This window comes from Schistocerca serialis, chromosome 12 (assembly GCF_023864345.2).
Source record: "Schistocerca serialis cubense isolate TAMUIC-IGC-003099 chromosome 12, iqSchSeri2.2, whole genome shotgun sequence".
NCBI classification, from domain to species: domain Eukaryota; kingdom Metazoa; phylum Arthropoda; class Insecta; order Orthoptera; family Acrididae; genus Schistocerca; species Schistocerca serialis.
In genome coordinates this window covers 159,008,369-159,030,128 of record NC_064649.1, presented here as the reverse complement: position 1 = coordinate 159,030,128, position 21,760 = coordinate 159,008,369, and the positions used below count along the sequence as shown (strand labels likewise).

At 39.4% G+C, this 21,760-nt stretch overlaps 2 protein-coding genes across 2 annotated transcripts in view; one reads left to right on the top strand and one right to left on the bottom strand.

Annotated features, from left to right (window-relative positions):
* Positions 1–5,101: 5,101 nt before the first annotated feature.
* Positions 5,102–7,430, bottom strand: LOC126428155 (probable ribosome biogenesis protein RLP24). Its single transcript, XM_050090064.1, has 3 exons — positions 7,274–7,430; positions 6,987–7,173; positions 5,102–5,519 (listed from the first exon to the last, which is right to left on the bottom strand). Exons 1-3 carry the CDS (start codon positions 7,352–7,354, stop codon positions 5,272–5,274), a joined length of 516 nt encoding a protein of 171 aa, XP_049946021.1. The 5' UTR covers positions 7,355–7,430; the 3' UTR covers positions 5,102–5,271.
* A 234-nt stretch (positions 7,431–7,664) lies between these two features.
* The window catches only part of LOC126428154 (uncharacterized), a 50,618-nt gene continuing 36,522 nt past the window's right edge, over positions 7,665–21,760 (top strand). The window contains exons 1-2 of the mRNA XM_050090063.1: positions 7,665–7,765; positions 14,471–14,701. Of these exons, the coding sequence (XP_049946020.1) occupies positions 7,745–7,765; positions 14,471–14,701 (252 nt within the window). The 5' untranslated portion in view covers positions 7,665–7,744. The remainder of the gene's footprint in view (positions 7,766–14,470; positions 14,702–21,760) is intronic.

Sequence of the window (21,760 nt, the reverse complement as noted above, 5' to 3'; positions counted from 1 at the left end):
ATTGAAAAGATTTCAGAACAGTAAATAAATTCAACTGAGACTGGTTTTTTTACAAACCTTGCTGAACATGCTACAGAAACCATGACAAAATTCAGTTTATATTTAGTAGCAATGGATGAAAAACAAGTTGCTCAGAAAGGTCTTAACTACTCAGTGGAATATAAAGTAACCACTCTCTGAGCATATGATAGATATACACAAGAAGCTGCAGCCAGAACTTGATGCCATTAAAATTTAAGCTATACTTTCTTAGAGTTGATCCATAGGAATTTTGTTGAAGTGGAATTAGATAAAGGACCGACTGAAGTTATGGGAAGAATGGTCATTTGGTACATGTGACTAAGGTTTACACAAGAATAATTTGATTTCAAACTGGAATAAAAGTACAAGACACAGAAAAGGGGGGGAAACTGATTTTATCTATGGCTTTTGGATCTTGAAACTTAAAAGTAAAGTATTACAAACCACATTAAAATGAACACAAGACTGTCCATTTTAGGTGGCAGTCAGCCCTTGAACATATGCAAAAAAGGTATCCTTGAAAATCACCAACCAGCCATAAATGGATGTTAAAGGCTTGTTGGACAAATCAAAGTGATTGACCGTCCATATCAACATACACAACCAATACTGTAGGAGTTAATAATAATAATAATAATAATAATAATAATAATAACAACAACTTCAACACATTCACATCTAACTAAATTATTTAACAATTACATTGCAGACCCTTACACAGTCCCTGATACACTTACACAAGGAATAACTTATCTGAAACCTAAAGATCAAGCAGACGGGACTAGTGCAGCAGGGGATACAACCCGTCGGCTTTGGACAATGACGTCACAAGTGGCCAATCGAGAAGCGATTCTTCTTAGTGTTGTAGCTCCCTTCAGTGTCTGATAAGTGTTTTTTGGCTTTTTTTTTAAAAAATCTCACGAGATAGAATAAACAGATCCACTTTATTAAGCAATCAGTAAAAAAACGAAACAAACATAACAGCAAAAGCGAAAATGGTAAACTGCTCTCTGGCGGCTTGTGACGTCCTTGTCCAAAGCCGACGGGTTGTATCCCCTGCTGCACTAGACCCAAGCAGACACAGCAAACCCAGCTACATATCGCCCCATAACATGCCTACCAACAATCTACAAAATATTAACTTTAGTCATTACACAGAAATTAATGACACATAAAACACAGAACAAAATTATAAATGAAGAACAAAAAGGCTGCTGCAATGGAGCACGAGGATGTAAAGAGCAACTGATAATAGATACAGAGGTGACACATCAAGCTAAAACTAAACAAAGATCACTGCACTACGCATACATTGATTACCAAAAAGATTTTGATAGTGTACCCCACTCATGGTTACTACAGATATTGGAAATATACAAAGTAGATCCTAAATTAATACAGTTCCTAAACATAGTAATGAAAAATTGGAAAACCACACTTAATATCCAAACAAATTCAGATAATATCACATCACAGCCAATACAGATTAAGTGTGGAATGTACCAAGGAGACTCGCTAAATCCTTTCTGGTTCTGCCTTGCTCTGAACCCACTATCCAACATGCTAAATAATACAAATTATGGATGTAATATTACTGGAACACACCCACACAAAATCACACATTTGCTATACATGGATGATCTAAAACTACTGGCAGCAACAACTCAACCAATTACTAAAGATAACAGAAGTATTCAGCAATGATATAAATATGGCTTTTGGAACAGACAAATGTAAGAAAAATAGCATAGTCAAGGGAAAACACACTAAACAAGAAGATTACATATTGGATAACCACAGCAACTGCATAGAAGCGATGGAAAAAACAGATGCCTATAAATATCTAGGATACAGACAAAAAAAAAGGAATAGATAATACAAATATTAAAAAAGAACTAAAAGAAAAATATAGACAAAGACTAACACAAATACTGAAAACAGAATTGACAGCAAGAAACAAGACAAAAGCTATAAATACCTATCCTATACCAATATTGACCTACTCATTTGGAGTAGTGAAATGGAGTAACACGGACCTAGAAGCACTCAATACACTTACACGATCACAATGCCACAAATATAGAATACACCACATACATTCAGCAACAGAAAGATTCACATTACGCAGAAAGGAAGGAGGAAGGGGATTTATTGACATAAAAAACCTACATTATGGACAGGTAGACAATTTCAGAAAATTCTTTATAGAACGAGCAGAAACTAGCAAAATACACAAAGCAATCACTCATATAAATACATCGGCTACTCCATTGTAATTTCATAACCACTTCTACAACCCTTTGGATCACATAACATCAACAGGTATAAAGAAAGTAAATTGGAAAAAGAAAACACTACATGGTAAGCACCCGTATCATCTAACACAGCCACACATCGATCAAGACGCATCCAACGCATGGCTAATATATACAATATATACAGTGAGACGGAAAAATTCATGATTGCAATACAGGATCAAACAATAAACACCAGATATTACAGCAAGCATATTATTAAAGATCCCAATACCACAACAGATAAATGCAGACTTTGCAAACAACAAACAGAAACAGTAGATCACATCACAAGCGGGTGCACAATACTAGCAAATACAGAATACCCCAGAAGACATGACAATGTAGCAAAAATAATACATCAACAGCTTGCCATACAACATAAACTAATAAAACAACACGTTCCCACATACAAGTATGCACCACAAAATGTACTGGAGAATGATGAATACAAATTATACTGGAACAGAACCATTATAACAGATAAAACAACACCACATAACAAACCTGACATCACACTCACCAATAAAAAGAAGAAATTAACACAACTAATCAAAATATCCATACCCAATACAACAAATATACAGAAGAAAACAGGAGCAAAACCTGAAAAATACATCCAACTGGCTGAGGAAGTCAAGGACATGTGGCATCAGGATAAAGTTGACATTACACCAATTATACTATCAACTACAGGAGTCATACCACACAATATCCACCAGTACATCAACGTAATACAGCTACAGCCAAACATATATATACAATCTGTAATTATTGATACATGTTCAGTTACCCGAAAGTTCCTAAATGCAATGTAACATATACCATACAGTTAAAAGGAAGTCACACTTGATCAAGGTCCGCGCCACTTTCCATTTTTAACCAGACATAACGTCTGAGAAAGGAAAGAAATAATAATAATAAAGAAGCTTTCTGAAAGCACTTAAATAAACATTACTAGTTCAGAACAGTGGCATTGCTGATAACACTTTTCCACTACCTCTTGTACGTCAGCAAATTGTCACTACTGTGAGGCCAATGGGACAATAGTTGTAAGAGTAAGATTCAAGAACAGGGACAACACTGTTAGTTACACACTGGCGGCACACTGAAGAGAGTCAGGACTAGAAAGTGGTGATCAACAGATGTTTATAAGAACAAAAAAGAGAACATAGGCAAATTTCTGAGTAGTAAGCTGAGATACTTGTGATAAATCAACATACGAATACAACAGTGAATGATGCAATATACTCAGTGTAGCACGTCATATCCCCAAAATTTACTAGATATTCGTCACAGCAATAAAAATGTCTGTGGGCAATATAAAGAAAACAATCACTAATTTAACTGTAAAGTAACTGTAGCGAACTTTATTATCGACACATTCATTGACTACAACTCATTTTCTGACTAGCCTAGACCTCAAGCTACAGAGACACATTTATTCAGGAGTATGCAAACAATAGTGGTGCTATACTGTGTCACATTCCACAACAGATTATGTCCAACAGTGCAAACTGATGTGAAAAAAAAAAATCTGTAAATAAACTGAAGGGTGTCAGGTGACATAAATATGCATTTTCTAGCGGCTGCACAGGAAGATTTAAATATCTTTTAACACCGGCAAAGCAACTGTGTACCATACAATGTTGCCACATAAAGGTATAACAGATGGCAGTGGCAGTTTTATGGCTACTTTCATGAGACAATGGAACCACCAATAATCTGCCAAGTTTCAGCACTCAAACTACATCACCTCTCCTTGCCTGTCATCTGTTACCAAGAACTATTCTTCTACCAATTCTGTGCAATGAATGCATTTCCAACTTATCCACGACAGAGGAAAAGCACCAGGCTGTCACTGCTAGACAAAGACATTTTAGAACACAGAGTGACATGAAAATTGTGTTGTTAGTACCATGAACTTGGAAGCACAATCCAAATTACTGATTAGATTGTAACATGAAAAGTTAACTTACTGAACACACTGTCTCCTTTTTAATCTCTCACTGGTCACTTAGGATCAGTTATCAACAGACCACCTTGTGTTACATCTATTTAGCACCACTAATGTTGCTGCACGTAACAAAATATGGTACATCTTAGCACTGACATTCATAACATTTACACATTAATTCTCCTTCATTTATCCTCTTTCTCCTCGTACAAATTATTTTACAATGTAACTAACATTTAACTACTGTGACTGTCGCAAATGAACATCCGGTAACCATTTTAAGACAATTTAATACAAGAGTAAACAAAGTTCACTGAGCCATTATGAAGTTTTTCAAAGTTAATGCACTAAATTGGCAACTATGTACAAATTTTGCATTAACAGCTGCCAATTAAGTGCGTTAACTTTGAAAAACTTCTTAATGGTTCAGTGAACTTTGTTTAATCCTGTATCAATTTGTTTTAAAATAATTACTGGATGCTCATTGGTGACAAGTCACAGCAGTTACATGTTAATTATATTGTAAAATCAATATAATAGAGGGAAACATTCCATGTGGGAAAAATATATCTAACAACAAAGATGATGTGACTTACCGAACGAAAGCGCTGGCAGGTCGATAGACACATAAACAAAATATTGTAAAATAATTTATATGAATAGGAAGAGGATAAATGAAGGAAAATTAATGAATAAATATTACGAATGTCAGTGCTAAGATGTATGGTATTTGGTATGCGCAGCAACATTAGCAATTTTTGAGAGAGGGGGAGACGGAGGGATGGAGGGAGAGAGAGAACATTTGAGGAGAATGGAGCAAAACACTAACTGGGTAACTTATCGAATTTATTTTGGCGAAATTAGAACAGTAAGTTCTTAAATAAACTTGTCATCAATTAACACAGTGCAATATGCTACACATCACGGATTACTTTTCTTTGTCAATTTCAGTCCTTCGGATCACTTTCCTTTAGAACAAATAAGTACACACAGTCACGGTTAAGCTCCCATCGGCTCGACAGTCTCTGCGACTTCCATTTCTGTGTCAGATTCCTCAACCTGAACGAAGGCTTCTTCCTTGGCCCTGTCCTTGAGGCCTGCCGCAGGAGACCGGATGAGCGAGAGGTCCCTGTGTACCTCCTTGATGTCACGCTGGGTCTCCAGCTCGCGGCCCTTCCGCAGCCGCTGCATGATATGGTGGGCCTCTCGCTTCTGCCTGATCTCGTCTACACGCTTCATAGCTTCCACTGGAAAAGAAAACAACACTGTTCAATGTAGTAGCTACAATGACGTGAATGTCTTGTTCAAAATCTTGTTTTGACTACAACAGGTATGGCACAACTGCCATGCCATTTGGGTATTGCACAACAGCCATTTAAGGAACTGTCCTATCTGTGTCCATCACCCATGCACAATGCAATAATGAAAAAAAAACCATTAAATGTTAAGTATAACAGCAATAAATTCATTTTGGGACAAAAAGAAATCTGGCATGCAGTGAAATTAATATCAATAGGCAGGGGCATTCAGCTAACTTGAACCCTTCTCCACCACATAGACAGACAAATCAATTTAGTGTTAGATCAAAGAAAGGCACAGTGTGTAGTGAATGTTGACTAGCAGCAAGAGTACCTGGGGACATTTTTCATAAATCTCAAAAACTCTTGTCATTCATCAGCTCAGCTCCTATCCTAGATACACTCTTGGCCATGTAATGCAGGTATCATAATGAAAATAACAGATGGAAGAGAGAGTGAGTGTTCAGAACTCTCCGTGACTTGTTGGCACAATACTAAGAACTAATTTCCTGTGGCAAGTATGAATATATATGCCTACTCATACATTTCCAACAGGTCACTGTAAGGAACGCTTATCATCAGACACCTAAGAGTACACTCATGCTCTCAGATGGCTCTCTGTGAGGCAACTGCTGCCAGTAACCCAATTGATAGAAGTCAAATGCCATCACCTGGTATGGCTTCTGGATGGAGCCAAAACTAGCTACCAGTTTTCCAGGCAAACTGAAGAGAGTTCTTGTGGCACAGCACACTGTTCATAGTCATGGTGTCACCAATTTGTGTCTGTAATGTGTCCAGCCATAGTACAGAAAGATGCAAAGAAATAAAACAAAACTATTTTCGTGGACTATTATTAGAAGTTATATTTTGTAAGCTATTGATAGAAGTTATATTTTGTAAGCTGCGTATGAAAGGAAGAACACTATACAACAGGGACCAACCAAATTAGGGAGTGTAGTTAGTATACTGATGAGTAATATCGTAAAATGCTCGTATCCAATTTCCTGAACTTCGACAGACGACATACTGTTTGGCCTTCCTGATTTAGATTTTGCCAAATAATTTCTGGAATGGTTCCTTCAGCGAGACTTCAGCTGAGCACAACTCTCGTAAAAAAAGCATCTACATATTCTATGCGTGTACATATTTCTTCTATTAATTTTCATAGCGTTACTGTTATAAGATTACTGCACGATAGCCTATTTGTGTATAACATGTGCCAACGTACTTCCACAATTTGATTAAATTAACTTTTCTCAGAGTTTACCAGCCAACAACGACAAGGTGAAAATCTAAAAAGGTCCACTGCAGTATATCGGCATTGACATACTTTGATGTACATACTGCAACAAATTTCCTTGTTAGCTTACAATTTGACTAACACTAATAAGCTTTTTTTGTCAAGAGAGCATTTACCAGTTTTTGACCACATCTCCCTGTCATACTTCAGTGGTATGTTCCTTCGTTTCTCAAATTCAAAAGCTGGATCTACAGCAAGTTCTTTTCCTGCTGTTTTTCGGAAAGCTTTGGTCCACCTTACTTTACGTGGATTCTTCTTCTTCTTGAAAGCCGCATGACATTTCGATCGGCAGAATTTGAAGATCTATAAATCACACAAATATGAGACACTAGCGTTAAGAACGAGTTTCGCTTCAGTTCACAGAAACAAATGTTCGTTGTTATCCAATACGGGAAAAACTCACCTTACAATCATTTCTTACGAACTGTATTCCATGTCCCGGATAGATACGGGAAGAACAAAAATAACACGTTTCTATACGCATGGTTTACAATAACATTACACCACTTCACGCCGAGCACCGTGAAAGACAGTAGAAGATCGAATTCGGCACTTGTTTGTTGTCAGCGGAAGGGCAGGAGTGAAAACTTGTTGCTTGTAATATATCCAAAAATCTTAACTATACAAACCGAAAAAATACTTTTCCCGACAAGAAATTATTTTCAGAGTATTGAAATATTAAAACATGTGTTTTAAACTTCTTAGCAAAATAGCTGTCTTATCAGATTCTTGGCGATTTTCTGCGAACTACTACAAGTTTTTCCGGGAACGAGTGTTCAATCTTTGCAAAGGTGGGTTGTTTGAAATACGTGTTATAATGTTTTATCATGAAAGTGTAGGACCAAAATTACGGTGCAAGCGCCGTTGAATAGATATGTTTCCATTTGGCAGTGTGGTAAATATTGCAGTTGTGTTGTTAATGTCTAAAATTTGTTTATATTGCTGAGCACCATTGTATTTCCGCCGCACTAAGTGTCCGTCAGTAGTCCACAATTTACCATCAACGGAGTTTGTCGTAAGCAAAGTAGTTAAACACCAACTTACGTTGTAAATTACGTTTAGAGAGAGATTCTTTCAAACTTCAGTGGAATTATGTTTTCCATGGTTATTTGTTTTTTCCCCTGATTAACCATAACAGGGTCCTAAATACCACAATAACAAGGTTAGGTTAAGAAGCTATTTTTATTGTTAAAGAATGTTCTATTGCTCATATATTTCAACGCATTGCCTTGATAAACTGCATGTAGGTGTGTTACTCTGTTAAATACGTGTAAGTAACTCTTTAGAGTAAAAAAGTGAAAGATGGTTTTTCTAAATGAAGGTGTATTTGAAACCTGCTCAGTTGAATTAGAAAAACAAAATGTTGTCATTATATCTATATACACAATTCCAGGTGTAACAGTAACAAAATGATATTTACCAAAGTTAATGGGTCTTTTACAGAAAATCAGTAATGACAAAAAGAAAAACGGTTTTAATAACCGCTGATTTCAATATAAATTTATCAAATTAAACCAGTGACTCAGTGTAGTTTATGGACCTGATCAAAAAATTTGGGTTCAAGGCAAACTTAACGGAATTCATAAGAAAAAATGACAATACCGAAACCTGTATCGATAATATTCTAACAAATTATACATTTGATGATGAAAGGAAGCTATGTGTAGATATAGGATTTTCAGACCGTTCTGCTTTGTTTATTGAAATGACGAATGCAAATGAACAAAGTACTATAAAAAACTTATGTCTAAAGACATTTTACTGGTGAAAACTTAAGATATGTCTGCTCTGAATTAGAAGAGGTGGAGTGGCAATTCAAGATGAGATTCCAGTCTCTCTACATTTTAACACATTTCTTTGAATTTTTTTTTACATGTATTTAATGAAATATTTCCATTTGGAGTATGCCAGACAAAAGAGTCTAATAAGCTAAATTGGAATAAAAATATCCAATGAAAAAAAAAAAAAAAAAAAAAAAAAAAGACAGCTGCACAATGAATTGAAATACAACAACCCCCCTGTTATCATTAACTATGTTAAATAGTATAAAAGCGTAGTGAAAGCAGTAAAAGAAATGGTTAATAATAAATACATCTTGGCTCATGGAAACAAATCAAAGGCAGTATGGTCCATCATAAAATCAGAACTGGAGATTAGAACCATTAAGGAGTACGTTTATTGGGAATTGAGCTTAAGACCTGAAAGATCGGTAAGGCTTCTGCAAGATGTAGAATTATGTTTTACTTTATATTTTTGTTACTCACTTCTGCTGAATAAATACTATTTACTTCAAGTGCACTGCCACAGAAGATGCTTCTGAAACACAGCAGCGAGTGACAATAAAAAAAATCCAAGTAACCATCTGTAGGTATGTGAGTCCACAGGTTCTTGTGACCATTATCATTGAAGCTAGAATGTTCTAGGTTGTTGGACCACTTGATGTTAATCTCCAGTTTCTTATTCCACAATCGACGTTTCAATCCCTCTACTGGGATCTTCTTCAGGATCTTCTGGTGTCCCTGGTTAGCTGAACACTGAAAGACCAATGTCATGTTCACTTACAAAATGGAGTTTTTCCTGTGCTTGCCGTAATGAAATGGGGTGATCGGGTGAAATTTTTCTGGCCTTTGTTGTCGGATAGAAAATTAATCAGGCAGAGAAAGAGGGGACAATTTACCAAAACATTATTGCTGTGCTGTAGAGGTGGCTTTCCCGGTAGTGGTTTGTATTCATAACGCGCTATGGCTGGACAGTTCTCATTGATGGTGGGGAGTCAGAATACTGGAAGCCGATAGCCATTGTCACTATTGAAATTATATTTGTTTTTAGAAATCTCAACCACTTCTTGGACTGTCCTTCTATAAGGTTACACACCTTGGCTAGCACTTGTAAATTACTGGAACCAAATCTTGAGCACAGTTCTTCTGATGTTCAACTACCACTTTTTTTTTTAAATAAGATACGTGTTGCATTTGTGCTGTTTCATACATTTTTACTGCCCTTCCTGTTTTGTCTATTTACAAAGAGATGTGACTTCATAGACTACCACAGCACAGAGGTGATCAGGTCCAAATATTTTGTCAGAAAAATTCTTCTTCATCATCTCCTCTCCCTCTCTCTCTGTTTATTTCATGTGGCTCTTATACAATGTTCCTGAAGAGTTGTGTTTATGTAGTCAGTAACACTAGAAACGAATGGTAGCATTACAGAGTTAGAAAGCTGTTCCTTGGCCTTTTTGTTAGTGTAATTAATACTATTTCATTTTATAGCTGTATCCATGGGCAAATCAATATAGCCATTGGCTTTCAGTGTCCCCTTTAAGAAATTCGGCTGTGCTTCCAAGCTGCTGTTATCACTGATAGATTGTATGCAAAGACGTTGAGCTGTGTTTGCTTCCAGGCTGCGTGGTAGTGCAAAGTTGCATGTAAGTATCTGTTTGTGTCTGTAGACTTTCTATACATTCTGTGTCTTAGAGTACTGTCAGTTCTTCTGTAGACTAACACATCTAGGAACAGGAAACTGACTTCACTGTGCCTACAAGATGAGGTCGATTTTGGGATGAATTTCATCTAACAACTTGTGGAATCTATGAAGCTTTTCTTTATGCTGTGGCATCTCACCTTGGAGATTGTGAGTCATGTTCCAATTTTTGAATCTTTAGATTGGGATTCATACATTTATATTTCTTACAAACCATTGGTTCCTCGGTAAAGCAGCCGCAAAGTAAAATGTCAGGAACATCACAAACAAATTCAATACTCAATTGATGAAAATAGCTGTGTTGCATGTATACCACCAGAAATTGTCTCTATTAACCAAGAGTGGCTTTTAATGGTGTGTATCAGAGTCCACAGCCAGCAGCCAGTGGTTAGAATCGCTACCTCTAAATCGCGAGGTCCCAGGTTCGATTCCTGGCCAGGTCGGATATTTTCTTCACTCTTGACTGGGTGTTTGTGGTGTCCTAGTCACTTCATCTCTTCATCACCACAAAGACGCATGAGTCACCGCATTGACATCAAACAGAAAGAATTGCACCAGACAACCGAGCAACCCCATACGTAGTCTGTAGTGTCTCAAGAATTTTGGTGTAAATTCTAGAAACACTTGGCCTTCAACTGTCTCGAACGCCCGATATTTTAGGTACAAGTGCGGTAGAGTGAGGTCACTTCTACCGATCCGCCTGTTTCTGGGTGAAAATCAGAAGTTTGTTATTAGAAGACTGTAAGAGGGCTAGTCACTGACGACATCAATGTTTGCCGCCAGTGCCACAGAAGACGTGAGGTGAACTCGACGAATAATTATGTCGTATTCTTTGATGTGTTAATGTCTGTGGTGATTGTAAAAGAGAGTATTGAACAGTGGAATATAGAGTGCTATGCACATTCATGTATTGGACTCACTTGAGAATAGAGACTTAAATTATTTCATGTCTTGGCTGTGAACAAAACAAGACACATGTATGCTATTTGAATATGTGTAAATGAGTCTAACGTGTAAGGAATAAGTTAGCTTGCAGAAGTTATTATCTGTGAAAGTTAAAAATATAAAGTGATGGAACTGAAAAGTATTATACGAGTACCAAAATTATTTCAAGGATACAGAAGTAATTTAATAAATTATCTTAACCAGTTATAGTCTTCAGAGAAGAAGCTTGTGGGGGACTGATGTAGCTGATCAGAGGAAGAGGATCGGCTACACACAACGTGCAAGTTAACTGAATTGAGAGATGTATGTGCCTTGCAACCCGATACCACACTGTCTATTGTTGTCCGAAAAACGTTAGAAGTCTCCTGGTCAGTGATGACGTGCGGTCATTACAAGATTTTTGATTCATTCCAAACCAAAAGTGATGTTTCTGATTCACCAAGGAGGTAAATAAAGCCAAGAACCATACACACAAGAAAAGGCACAGGGCTTTGTACCAAAGATCCTGGAACATCACTCCAGAAATTCTCTATTGGTTGGACTACCAGCCTTACCATATTAAAGCAATACAAACTTTTTCGGAGGCTACTAAGATGACGGTTGTTGCCTTTAACTTTTTATTTCCATGGTTAACTACGGAAATGGCTGTCCATGTTACAGGCATAACAAAGTTTGTCAGTTATTTTTGCCATGGGAAAGGGGGTGGGGGGTGGGGCATACTACAGCTGTGTATTTGCTAAGACAGTTTAATGGTTTTCACCTTGGATGTTCCACAGTCCTTTTGTGGGTACGTATGTGGTGCGCACGGGGCCCCGAGCTATTGCAGTCTCCTTTCCTTTCCAGGCTGCATTACCATCCCTGTTCCTCTCCCTCCCTATCCTTGCTCCTTTGTCCTGTCCCCTCTTTTCCCTCTTAGTGGACTTCTTTATGTCGGACCTGGCTATCCTCATGGCTTTGTTTTGGTCTGTGCTATTGTTTAGTTTGCTGTTTCCATCTCCTTTTCGGCGTTTTTGGTCCTCTTGGGGTGGTTGTTGTTGTTGTTGTTGTTGTTGTTGTTGTTGTTGTTGTTGTCTTCAGTCCTGAGACTGGTTTGATGCAGCCTACATCCTTCTGAAACTGCTTAGTGTATTCATCTCTTGGTCTCCCTCTACGATTTTTACCCTCCACGCTGCCCTCCAATACTAAATTGGTGATCCCTTGATGCCTCAGAACATGTCCTACCAACAGATCCCTTCTTCTAGTCAAGTTGTGCCACAAATTTCTCTTCTCCCCAATCCTATTCAATACCTCCTCATTAGTTATATGATCTACCCATCTAATCTTCAGCATTTTTCTGTAGCACCACATTTCAAAAGCTTCTATTCTCTTCTTGTCCAAACGATTTATCGTCCATGTTTCACTTCCATACATGGCTACACTCCATACAATTATTTTCAGAAACGACTTCCTGACACTTAAATCTATACTCAATGTTAACAAATTTTTCTTCTTCAGAAACGCTTTCCTTGCCATTGCCAGTCTACATTTTATATCCTCTCTACTCCGACCATCATTAGTTATTTTGCTCCCCAAATAGCAAAACTCCTTTACTACTTTAAGTGTATCATTTCCTAATCTAATTCCCTCAGCATCACCCGACTTAATTCGACTACATTCCATTATCCTCATTTTGCTTTTGTTGATGTTCATATTATACTCTCCTTTCAAGACACTGTCCATTCTGTTCAACTGCTCTTCCAAGTCCTTTGCTGTCTCTGACAGAATTACAATGTCATTGGCAAATCTCAAAGTTTTTATTTCTTCTCCATGGATTTTAATACCTACTCCGAATTTTTCTTTTGTTTCCTTTACTGCTTGCTCAATATACAGATTGAATAGCATCGGGGAGAGGCTACAACCCTGTCTCCCTCCCATCGCAACCACTGCTTCCCTTTCATGTCCCTCGACCCTTATAACTGCCATCTGCTTTCTGTACAAATTGTAAATAGCCTTTCGCTCCCTATATTTTACCCCTGCCACCTTCAGAATTTGAAAGAGAGTATTCCAGTCAACATTGTCAAAAGCTTTCTCTAAGTCTACAAATGCTAGGAACGTAGGTTTGCCTTTCCTTAATCTTTCTTCTAAGATAAGTCGTAAGGTCAGTATTGCTTCACGTGTTCCAGTGTTTCTACGGAATCCAAACTGATCTTCCCCGAGGTTGGCTTCTACTAGTTTTTCCATTCGTCTGTAAAGAATTCGTGTTAGTATTTTCCAGCTGTGACTTATTAAACGGATGGTTCGGTAATTTTCACGTGTGTCAACACCTGCTTTCTTTGGGATTGGAATTATTATATTCTTCTCGAAGTCTGAGGGAATTTCGCCTGTCTCATACATCTTGCTCACCAGATGGTAGAGTTTTGTCAGGACTGGCTCTCCCAAGGCCATCAGTAGATCTAATGGAATTTTGTCTACTCCCGCGGCCTTGTTTCGACTTAAGTCTTTCAGTGCTCTGTCAAAATCTTCACGCAGTATCATATCTCCCATTTCATCTTCATCTACCTCCATTTCTTCCATTTCCATAATATTGTCCTCAAGAACATTGCCCCTGTATAGACCCTCTATATACTCGTTCCACCTTTCTGTTTCCCTTCTTTGCTTAGAACTGAGTTTCCATCTGAGCTCTTGATATTCATGCAAGTGGTTCTCTTTTCTCCAAAGGTCTCTTTAATTTTCCTGTAGGCAGTATCTATCTTACCCCTCGTGAGATAAGCCTCTACATCCTTACACTTGCCCTCTAGCCGTCCCTGCTTAGCCATTTTGCACTTCCTGTCGATCTCATTTTTGAGACATTTGTATTCCTTTTTGCCTGCTTCATTTACTGCATTTTTGTGTATTCTCCTTTCATCAATTAAATTCAGTATCTCTTCTGTTACCCAAGGATTTCTACTAGCCCTCGTCTTTGTACCTACTTGATCCTCTGCTGTCTTGTCTATTTCATCCCTCAAATCTACCCATTTTTCTTCTACTGCATTTCTTTCCCCCATTCCTGTCAATTGTTCCCTTATGCTCTCCCTGAAACTCTGTAAAACTTCGGGTTCTTTCAGTATATCCAGGTTTTTTACGGTAGCCGTCATAACTGGTAACAGTAATGTCTGAGAGTGCACAGGACTGGGACGAGGGACGTGTCTGCACGCAGCCTCCACTCGTCGGGGTGCCCGGCCAACTGCTGCCACCCGTGCCCGCCCACGCGCAGCCCCTGCCGGTGGTGTCGCTGCCGCTGCTGGCACAGCAGTACCGGCTGGCGGCGCAGCCGCCCCTGCAGCTGGTGCAGCCGCCACTCGCCCGGCAGCTGGTGATCCACCCGCAGCTACCGCGGGCCCCGCCGCCGCCACCACTGCTGCTCCGCTCGCCTCTCCGGCACACTGTGGTAATCCTACTCTCTGCAGAAGTGTGCGAAAAAGACTAGAGATATGGAATTGGTAACTTCGTTGTTGTTGCATTGACCGAGAACTTTGTAAAACCACTTTTCGATCGGTATAAAAATGGTATTTAGTTTTGTGGGGCCCTGATATCGGAGTGCCGAGATTGAGAGCTACATTCTATCAAAAATTACTCGGATAGGATTGACGCCTCAGCAGAAGATTGTGGGGGTTGCGTGTGGTCGTGTAGAGTTGCTGTACCTGCACGGAACGTGTGTAATTTTGATTTTATATGTGGCAGAAGGAAGAACAGCACTATAAAGTACACTAGCTTAGTGTTAATGCAATTATATTCCAAACAGTGAAAGGGATTTTGTTAGTAAGTTAAAGACTAAAGTTGCTGATAACAGCTTCTGTATTAATAGTTAATTCAGCTGAATCTGCCTGTGCACCTTTTCTGTATGCACAATAGGAAAAACTCTAATGACATTACTCTTCACTCCCACAGATACTTGAAGTGGAAGTCACTGTGATTATTCAGTGACACAATCAGTTCCTCTCCTGAATTTTCTGAAATAACTTAATTGTGCCAGTCTTCCCACGATGCGCTACATGTGATGAACCTTTTCACTGCTACACCTGTGCTCTCTGTCTTCCGTGCTGTGGCAGCTTTCGTTGTGTCTGTACTGCTCGCCGAATGCTGGCGCCTGTGCTGAGAGACAGTGTTCCGGCCTTTATGAAATACTTACTATCCAATTTTTCTAATATTAGTAGTGCACTGTTTTTGCTTGATGTGGGTCTTAACTTGTCTGTGGACTGAATATGTATCAATTTTGCACATTGAGCTATCAAACTATCTTGATTCCTTAAAGTCCACGTGTGCATGCCTGGCACAACTTTCATCACCTTTATTATTTATTGCATAATCCAGAGCTGATCCTGCTATTCAGTTCCAACCCCCCCCCCCCCCCCCACCTCCCCCCCCTCCCTGTGATTGGGTCTTTTTCACCGAAGAGGTAAGTAATATGCTGAAAGAGAGCTCAATTCTTTATCTAGTTACAAAAGCATCTTAAACACCTCTTTCCATTTAAAACTTATATTCTCTCTTCAATTAACGATACAACTTCGTTATATTACATCATCCGTACTTGTGGGCCTCAACTCAAACACTTGCCTCCACCTCAGGTGCTGCTTCCATACCAGGTTGAAGAAGAAGAAGAAGAAGAAGAAGAAGAAGAAGAAGAAGAAGAAGAAGAAGAATAAGAAGAAGAAGAAGAATATATCAGAGATACAGTTCTGCATTGTGAATTAAAGTCTTGTCTTTTCAGGACACTTTCCACTCACGTCTGCACAGAATTTCGCTCGCCCACTACAGCAGGTGGAGACGTGCGCTGAATGTGTACTTCCACTGGACAGGCAGCTCTTCACAGACAGAAAGCCTAGCAGCTGTCTCCTACTCCCGATCAATCTCTCTTATCTTAAACCTCTCTCGTATCTTCACTCGATTTTGAACTGAATTTCTTTTTGTTATCCATCATATTGCACAGCATCAAAAAAGTAAAACATTGCATCCAGTTGTAAAGAATCTGCAGAGGTAAAAATGCATTGTGTAAACTTTATGTATGGTTGATATTAGCTCATACATTACAGTGAATGAAATGTAGATAAGATACAGAAATTTTGTTTGAAATTGAGAGCAGAAGGATATCTCATTTCGTTCTAGAGTTATCGGGTTTCGTATCTGAAGGACTGTGTCACGTAACACGCCCATTCGTGTCCTTGCACATCGCGATTCGTGTGGACATAAAAAGCGCCATATCAGAACGAGTTTTTTTGCAAATTGTAGCACAGAATAAGGCACATATGTTGTAAGATAAATTCTTGAACTTTTTTGTTCACGCGGATACAGAAGTTGCTCGGCAGCTCGGGACACTTTTAAGTTGTCTGTAGCATTGTAGGAAAACCCGAGTGGCGTGCGTATACACATCCTCGACCGTACAGGAATAGCATAGCGTGGCCTGTACACGTGCTCGCAGCAGTGAAAGGATTCTCTTTCTGTCCTCAAAGGTAACTGATCTAACAGCTTGGTCGTAGATTTTTTGTTGGTGGCAAACCGACCCTTAAATTGGACTCGTATCTACGCTGATTGAAATGGCAGTGATAGACTGAAGCCCCATGACTGTATGTCCGCATGTTTTTTCCAGTTCCTCAATTTGGTATCAGGGAAACAGTGGTTTATGGAGAGAGATTAGTTCCGTAAGCACCATCTTTTTAAGATAATCATTAGGATGTTACGAAGCAGAAGCCATAGCAGGATTTTGTCAACGTCTACAGTATAGTCGCTTCAGGCCTTGTTGCCAAGGCTTACTTTTTGATGTTTCCTTCCCTCTCTCTGATTTTTACCCAGCTACCTGTCTCAAATGATGCTACAAAGATCAAATTAGCTGAGTTCCTTAAAGTTTAGTCTCTTTCGTCCTCCCTATAAATTTTTGTTCATTTCCTTGCAGTTATTCACAGCAAATGTTCTTGTTTGCCTTCAGACCTGCAGCAGTTCTGATGAACGACTTGTCAGTAGGGAGAATTGGGTACCACTCAGCCATTAAATTTTCCTCTTTCAAAGGAAGCACATAATGCACAAACATTCCCCCGACCGATCTCGTACGGCAATCCCTTGGTACAGAGAACGACATTGAGCTTTCCTACTAAATAATGTTTGACAAACTTGCTTCTGTCATTGTTGGATATCACACACATCACAATAAACAATAATAGTATTAACCCCACAACTGTAAGAGATGGAAAAACAAAATCCCAGTGTGCGACAAATGATCCCTTGTATCCAGGAAGGCACCGTATATAGCATTCTGAACTGCATAAAAGGTGCTTTCTTCCTCTTAATATGGGATGTCGACAGACTCACTGTGGAGGGTACAGACAGACCGTTGTCTGAAATGCTTTCGAACAGAGAGATCCGTATGGAACATACGCTTTTGTGTGTCTGAAACTTGGACATCGAAGAATGGGGAAAAGAGTGCTGGAGGAGAATGAAAACAAAGGAACAACAGACTCAAACAAATGAGTACTGACAGCGGTGGGGTGAAATGAGAAACGTATTCAAAGAAGCAACATTGTGAGCTACGTACTCTGTCACTTATGCCTACAGTCCATTCACCGAAATGAGAGACAGACTGGAAACACATCAAATCATGTGACCAGAGCACTGCAGTCAAGCGGTAAACAATACGGGAAGCGCTCGGTCAGTGTGGCCGCATATGTTGCGAGTAAAAGTTGTTAGCGTGTGAGCATAGGATCTGATTGTAAGGTTTATCATGTTTCGAAGACCTTTTGATTATTAATGTAAGTATCAGTGGTTGTGATCGCATTAATTGATCACTGTTTCTCTGCTCACCCAATAGTTACTCTTTTTTTTCTCCCATTAGTATCACATACGCCTAAACTCGTTATGTCATCCTCCACAGATAACAGCAATCGATGTCGACATGTCAGTTTTGAGTTCACCCGAATAGTGATAAAAAAAGAAGTCAGTAAGTTCTGCAGAGAAACACGTGGTTCTTAATGTTTATAAAACAGAGCTGTTGTATCGAGCAATGAATGACTGATATTGTTTTAAAAACAGCTGCACATGCAGGTGTTGGTTATTCTTCGCTGTATCATTTGATAAATGAGTACAAGGCCACACACTCTGAAGTTTCCTAAAAAAAGAACAATCATGGCAGAAGCTTTCAGTAAGTGTTGTTCATGTCTCCTCATTTATTCCACAACGAATTGCTAACAATTTACAAAGTGCTTGCTGACATGAACAAACATCTAGAGTTGGGCAATTTTCGGAGAATTACATTTTATATATTATTTACATTTTGGTGTGGAAGCAATGGCCTGCTAATAGACAGGGATGACATCATTTTATGGAGGTGGTATTATCTGCGAACCATTAAATTGTTGAGAGATGAAGGAAGGCCCATTTACTATTTGGACGAGACGTGGTTGAATGCAGGACATACCTGAAATAACATCTGGGTGGATAACGCCATTACCGTATTTACTCGAATCTAAGCCGCACTCAAATCTAAGCTGCACCTGAAAAATGAGACTCGAAATCGAGGAAAAAAATTTTTCCCGAATCTAAGCCGCACCTGAAATTTGAGACTCGAAATTCAAGGGGAGACAAAAGTTTTAGGCCACATCTCCAAATCGAAACAAAGTTTGTCCATTGTAATATGAGACGCAATTTAGATCGAATGAATGACGATACAGCTACAGAAGTTTGGTTCGAGTCGTAAGCTTAGCAGTTACGCTTTGCCTGGTAGCCATTGCTATGCGTCAGGCGCTCCGTCCTTATTTATACGGGTACGATTCCTTTTTCACGTGCTTTGTCTGGTTTGAATTGATTGCTTATTTTTCTTTGATCTGATAAGCGCCATTTTCTTTGTTATAGGTGTTTACGTCACTCCAAGCTGAAAATGCATTACTGTACTGTGTAATGCATTGTTTGTTGCATTCTGATAGTTCGTGTTTACGGCCTGTCACCGCTCGCGGCATGGCTTCCATTTGTGTGCGCTACCATCGCTTATAATTTAAAAAAAAAAAAAAAGAGGAATCGTCTCATTAGCGAAACAATGGCAAGAGACTGGTATCTGTTGTTACTTACACTGCTGCTTTCTTTGCTAATGATTAACAAGAACCAAATAATAGACTGCGTATGATAGATGTTATGAACGACAGTTTAGCGAAAATTTTCCTACGTTTGAAAATCTTTATAGGCACCTCTTTAGTACATTACATTCTGCACAGAAATTAGAGTCATCTTAGATTTAAAAATGTAGTCAATTGCCATGCTTCATAGGCATAAGAATAATACGAATATAAAGATGGCATGATATGTATATTCTTCCGCGTTTGCTGTTGTCTCACTCTAGTTTCGTAGTTTATTAGGCAGACAGGATTTAAACGAGATAGCAGCAAACACGAAACAATACATGGCAAAATGTTTATATTTGTATTATTCTTATGGTGAAGAGAATACTGCATGTGATTCACAATTCATCCGGAATTTGTATTTACTTCGTTGAATAATCTACGAAAATGCAGTGGTCGAAACTCGGGGCGGAGAAAAAAGCTCGTCTTCCACTTTTTTTTTTTTTTTTGACGCAGCTGTTTTGGTGCCAGTATTTATCTCTGTGCCTACAAAGCATGCCTATGTAGCGCCACATATATTCGACGGCAGAAGTTAGTTGTGGCGACACCCACCAACATTTTTCAGAACTTCCGCTTGCTTTGCGCTCGATTCTAAGCCGCAGGCGGTTTTTTGGATTACAAAAACTGGAAAAAAAGTGCGGCTTAGATTCGAGTAAATACGGTAAATCCTCTAAACAAGAGTTTCTGTCCAGTTTACCCACTGGAAGCAAGGGCCCAGTGGGTGAACACCTGGTTATCGCACACTTTGGGAGCAAAGCAGGGTTGTTTTTTTTTTTTTTTTAGGCTGTCTGTGAATTTTCAGACCCATGAAGTGTGGGGATCAGATGAAGAGATGTGCACCGATATGTTCAAGAAATGGTTTAAAGATGTTCTTTTTTGGCTTCACGAAAATGCAGTTATTGTTTTTGATAACATGCCGTACCATTCTTGCAAAAAAGGGAAGGTTGCTAATGCGAATTCCAAAAAGCAAAATACATCAGAATGGTTAAAATATAAAAATATTGCTGTTGAAGACAGTATGTTTAACAAAGAACTACTAGAAATCGGTAAAGAAAACAGTGTGGCACACAACGAATACACAGTAGATGAAATGGCTAAAAATACTGGGAAAAGTGTTCTCCGAATTTCTCTGCAACACTGCGAATTCCCCCCAGGGGCTCACTGCTCTTTGGCGGGTTCGTTCTTGGCTACCAGTCTTTGCAGCATCTTTTCCCATCCATGCTGCATGTTTATCCTCTTGTATTCTTTTTCCCCTCCCTTGGGGAACATGGCTGGGCTGTTTTTGGAAATGTATTCTGCTTTTTTTAACACATAACTCCCAGCCCCAGGTCGACAGGTATGGTTCACATGTAGCCTCCGCTAGGCCGCGCCCAGGGAGAGGTGATTGCCTGAGCTGCTACCTTCCCAAATTGCCGATTTTTCCCTCTTTTGGGTGTTCCGGAGGTGTGACCTGGGTGTGAACAATCACCTAAGGGTCCCCTGGTTGGAAGGAGTGTACATCGGAGACACTGGCAATCGGGGGGATTTTCTCACAATGAGCCAATCGTCATCTTGACAGTCCACATCTACCAAACGTAAACGGAATGAAGCTCCTGATGCCAAGACTCTCCCAGCTGCATCACAGTTCCTTGTAGTTTCATGTACTGAAGATGGTCATCCATTTCATATTCAGAAAGGTGTTAATGCAATTGCCAGCCCTGTAAAATCCTGCTCTCATTCACGCAGTGGCTCTTTGCTTTAGGAGACTACTTCTGATTCTCAAGCACAACTACTGCTGGCCACTTCGTTTCTCCACAGCTGTCCTGTTCCTGTCGAGGCCCGTAGAACTCTGAATTCTTGCCGTGATGTTGTTTACACTAGGCTGCTCGATGGTATGACTGAAGCAGAATCCCAAACGTACCTCACTGATCAGGGTGTCATTGCAGTCCATTGGGTGATGAAAAAAGTAGATGCATCCTTAGTGCCCACACACACTCTTTTTCTCATATTTGATAGAGTAATGCTTCCGTCGAAGATCAAAGCAGGCTATGAAGTTATCACAGCCTGATTGTACACTCTGAACCTGATGCACTGCTACCAGGTCATCATTTCGACCACACTAGAATGTCCTGTCAACACCCGGCCAAACTTCTGGTAGGAATGCTCACAAGGGCACTGTCTGCCTTCTTCTCCCCACTGTATAGAATGCAATGGTGACCGTGCTGCCTCCTCGCGAGATTGTTCCATCTATCTCGGTGAGCGGGCTGTCGGGGAGATCTGGGTAAAGGAAAAAGTTCCTTACCCGGTCGCTTGCAAGTCGTTGACTAGTCGCAAACCCATCATTCTCTCATCTGGCACTTACAGCGCTGTTT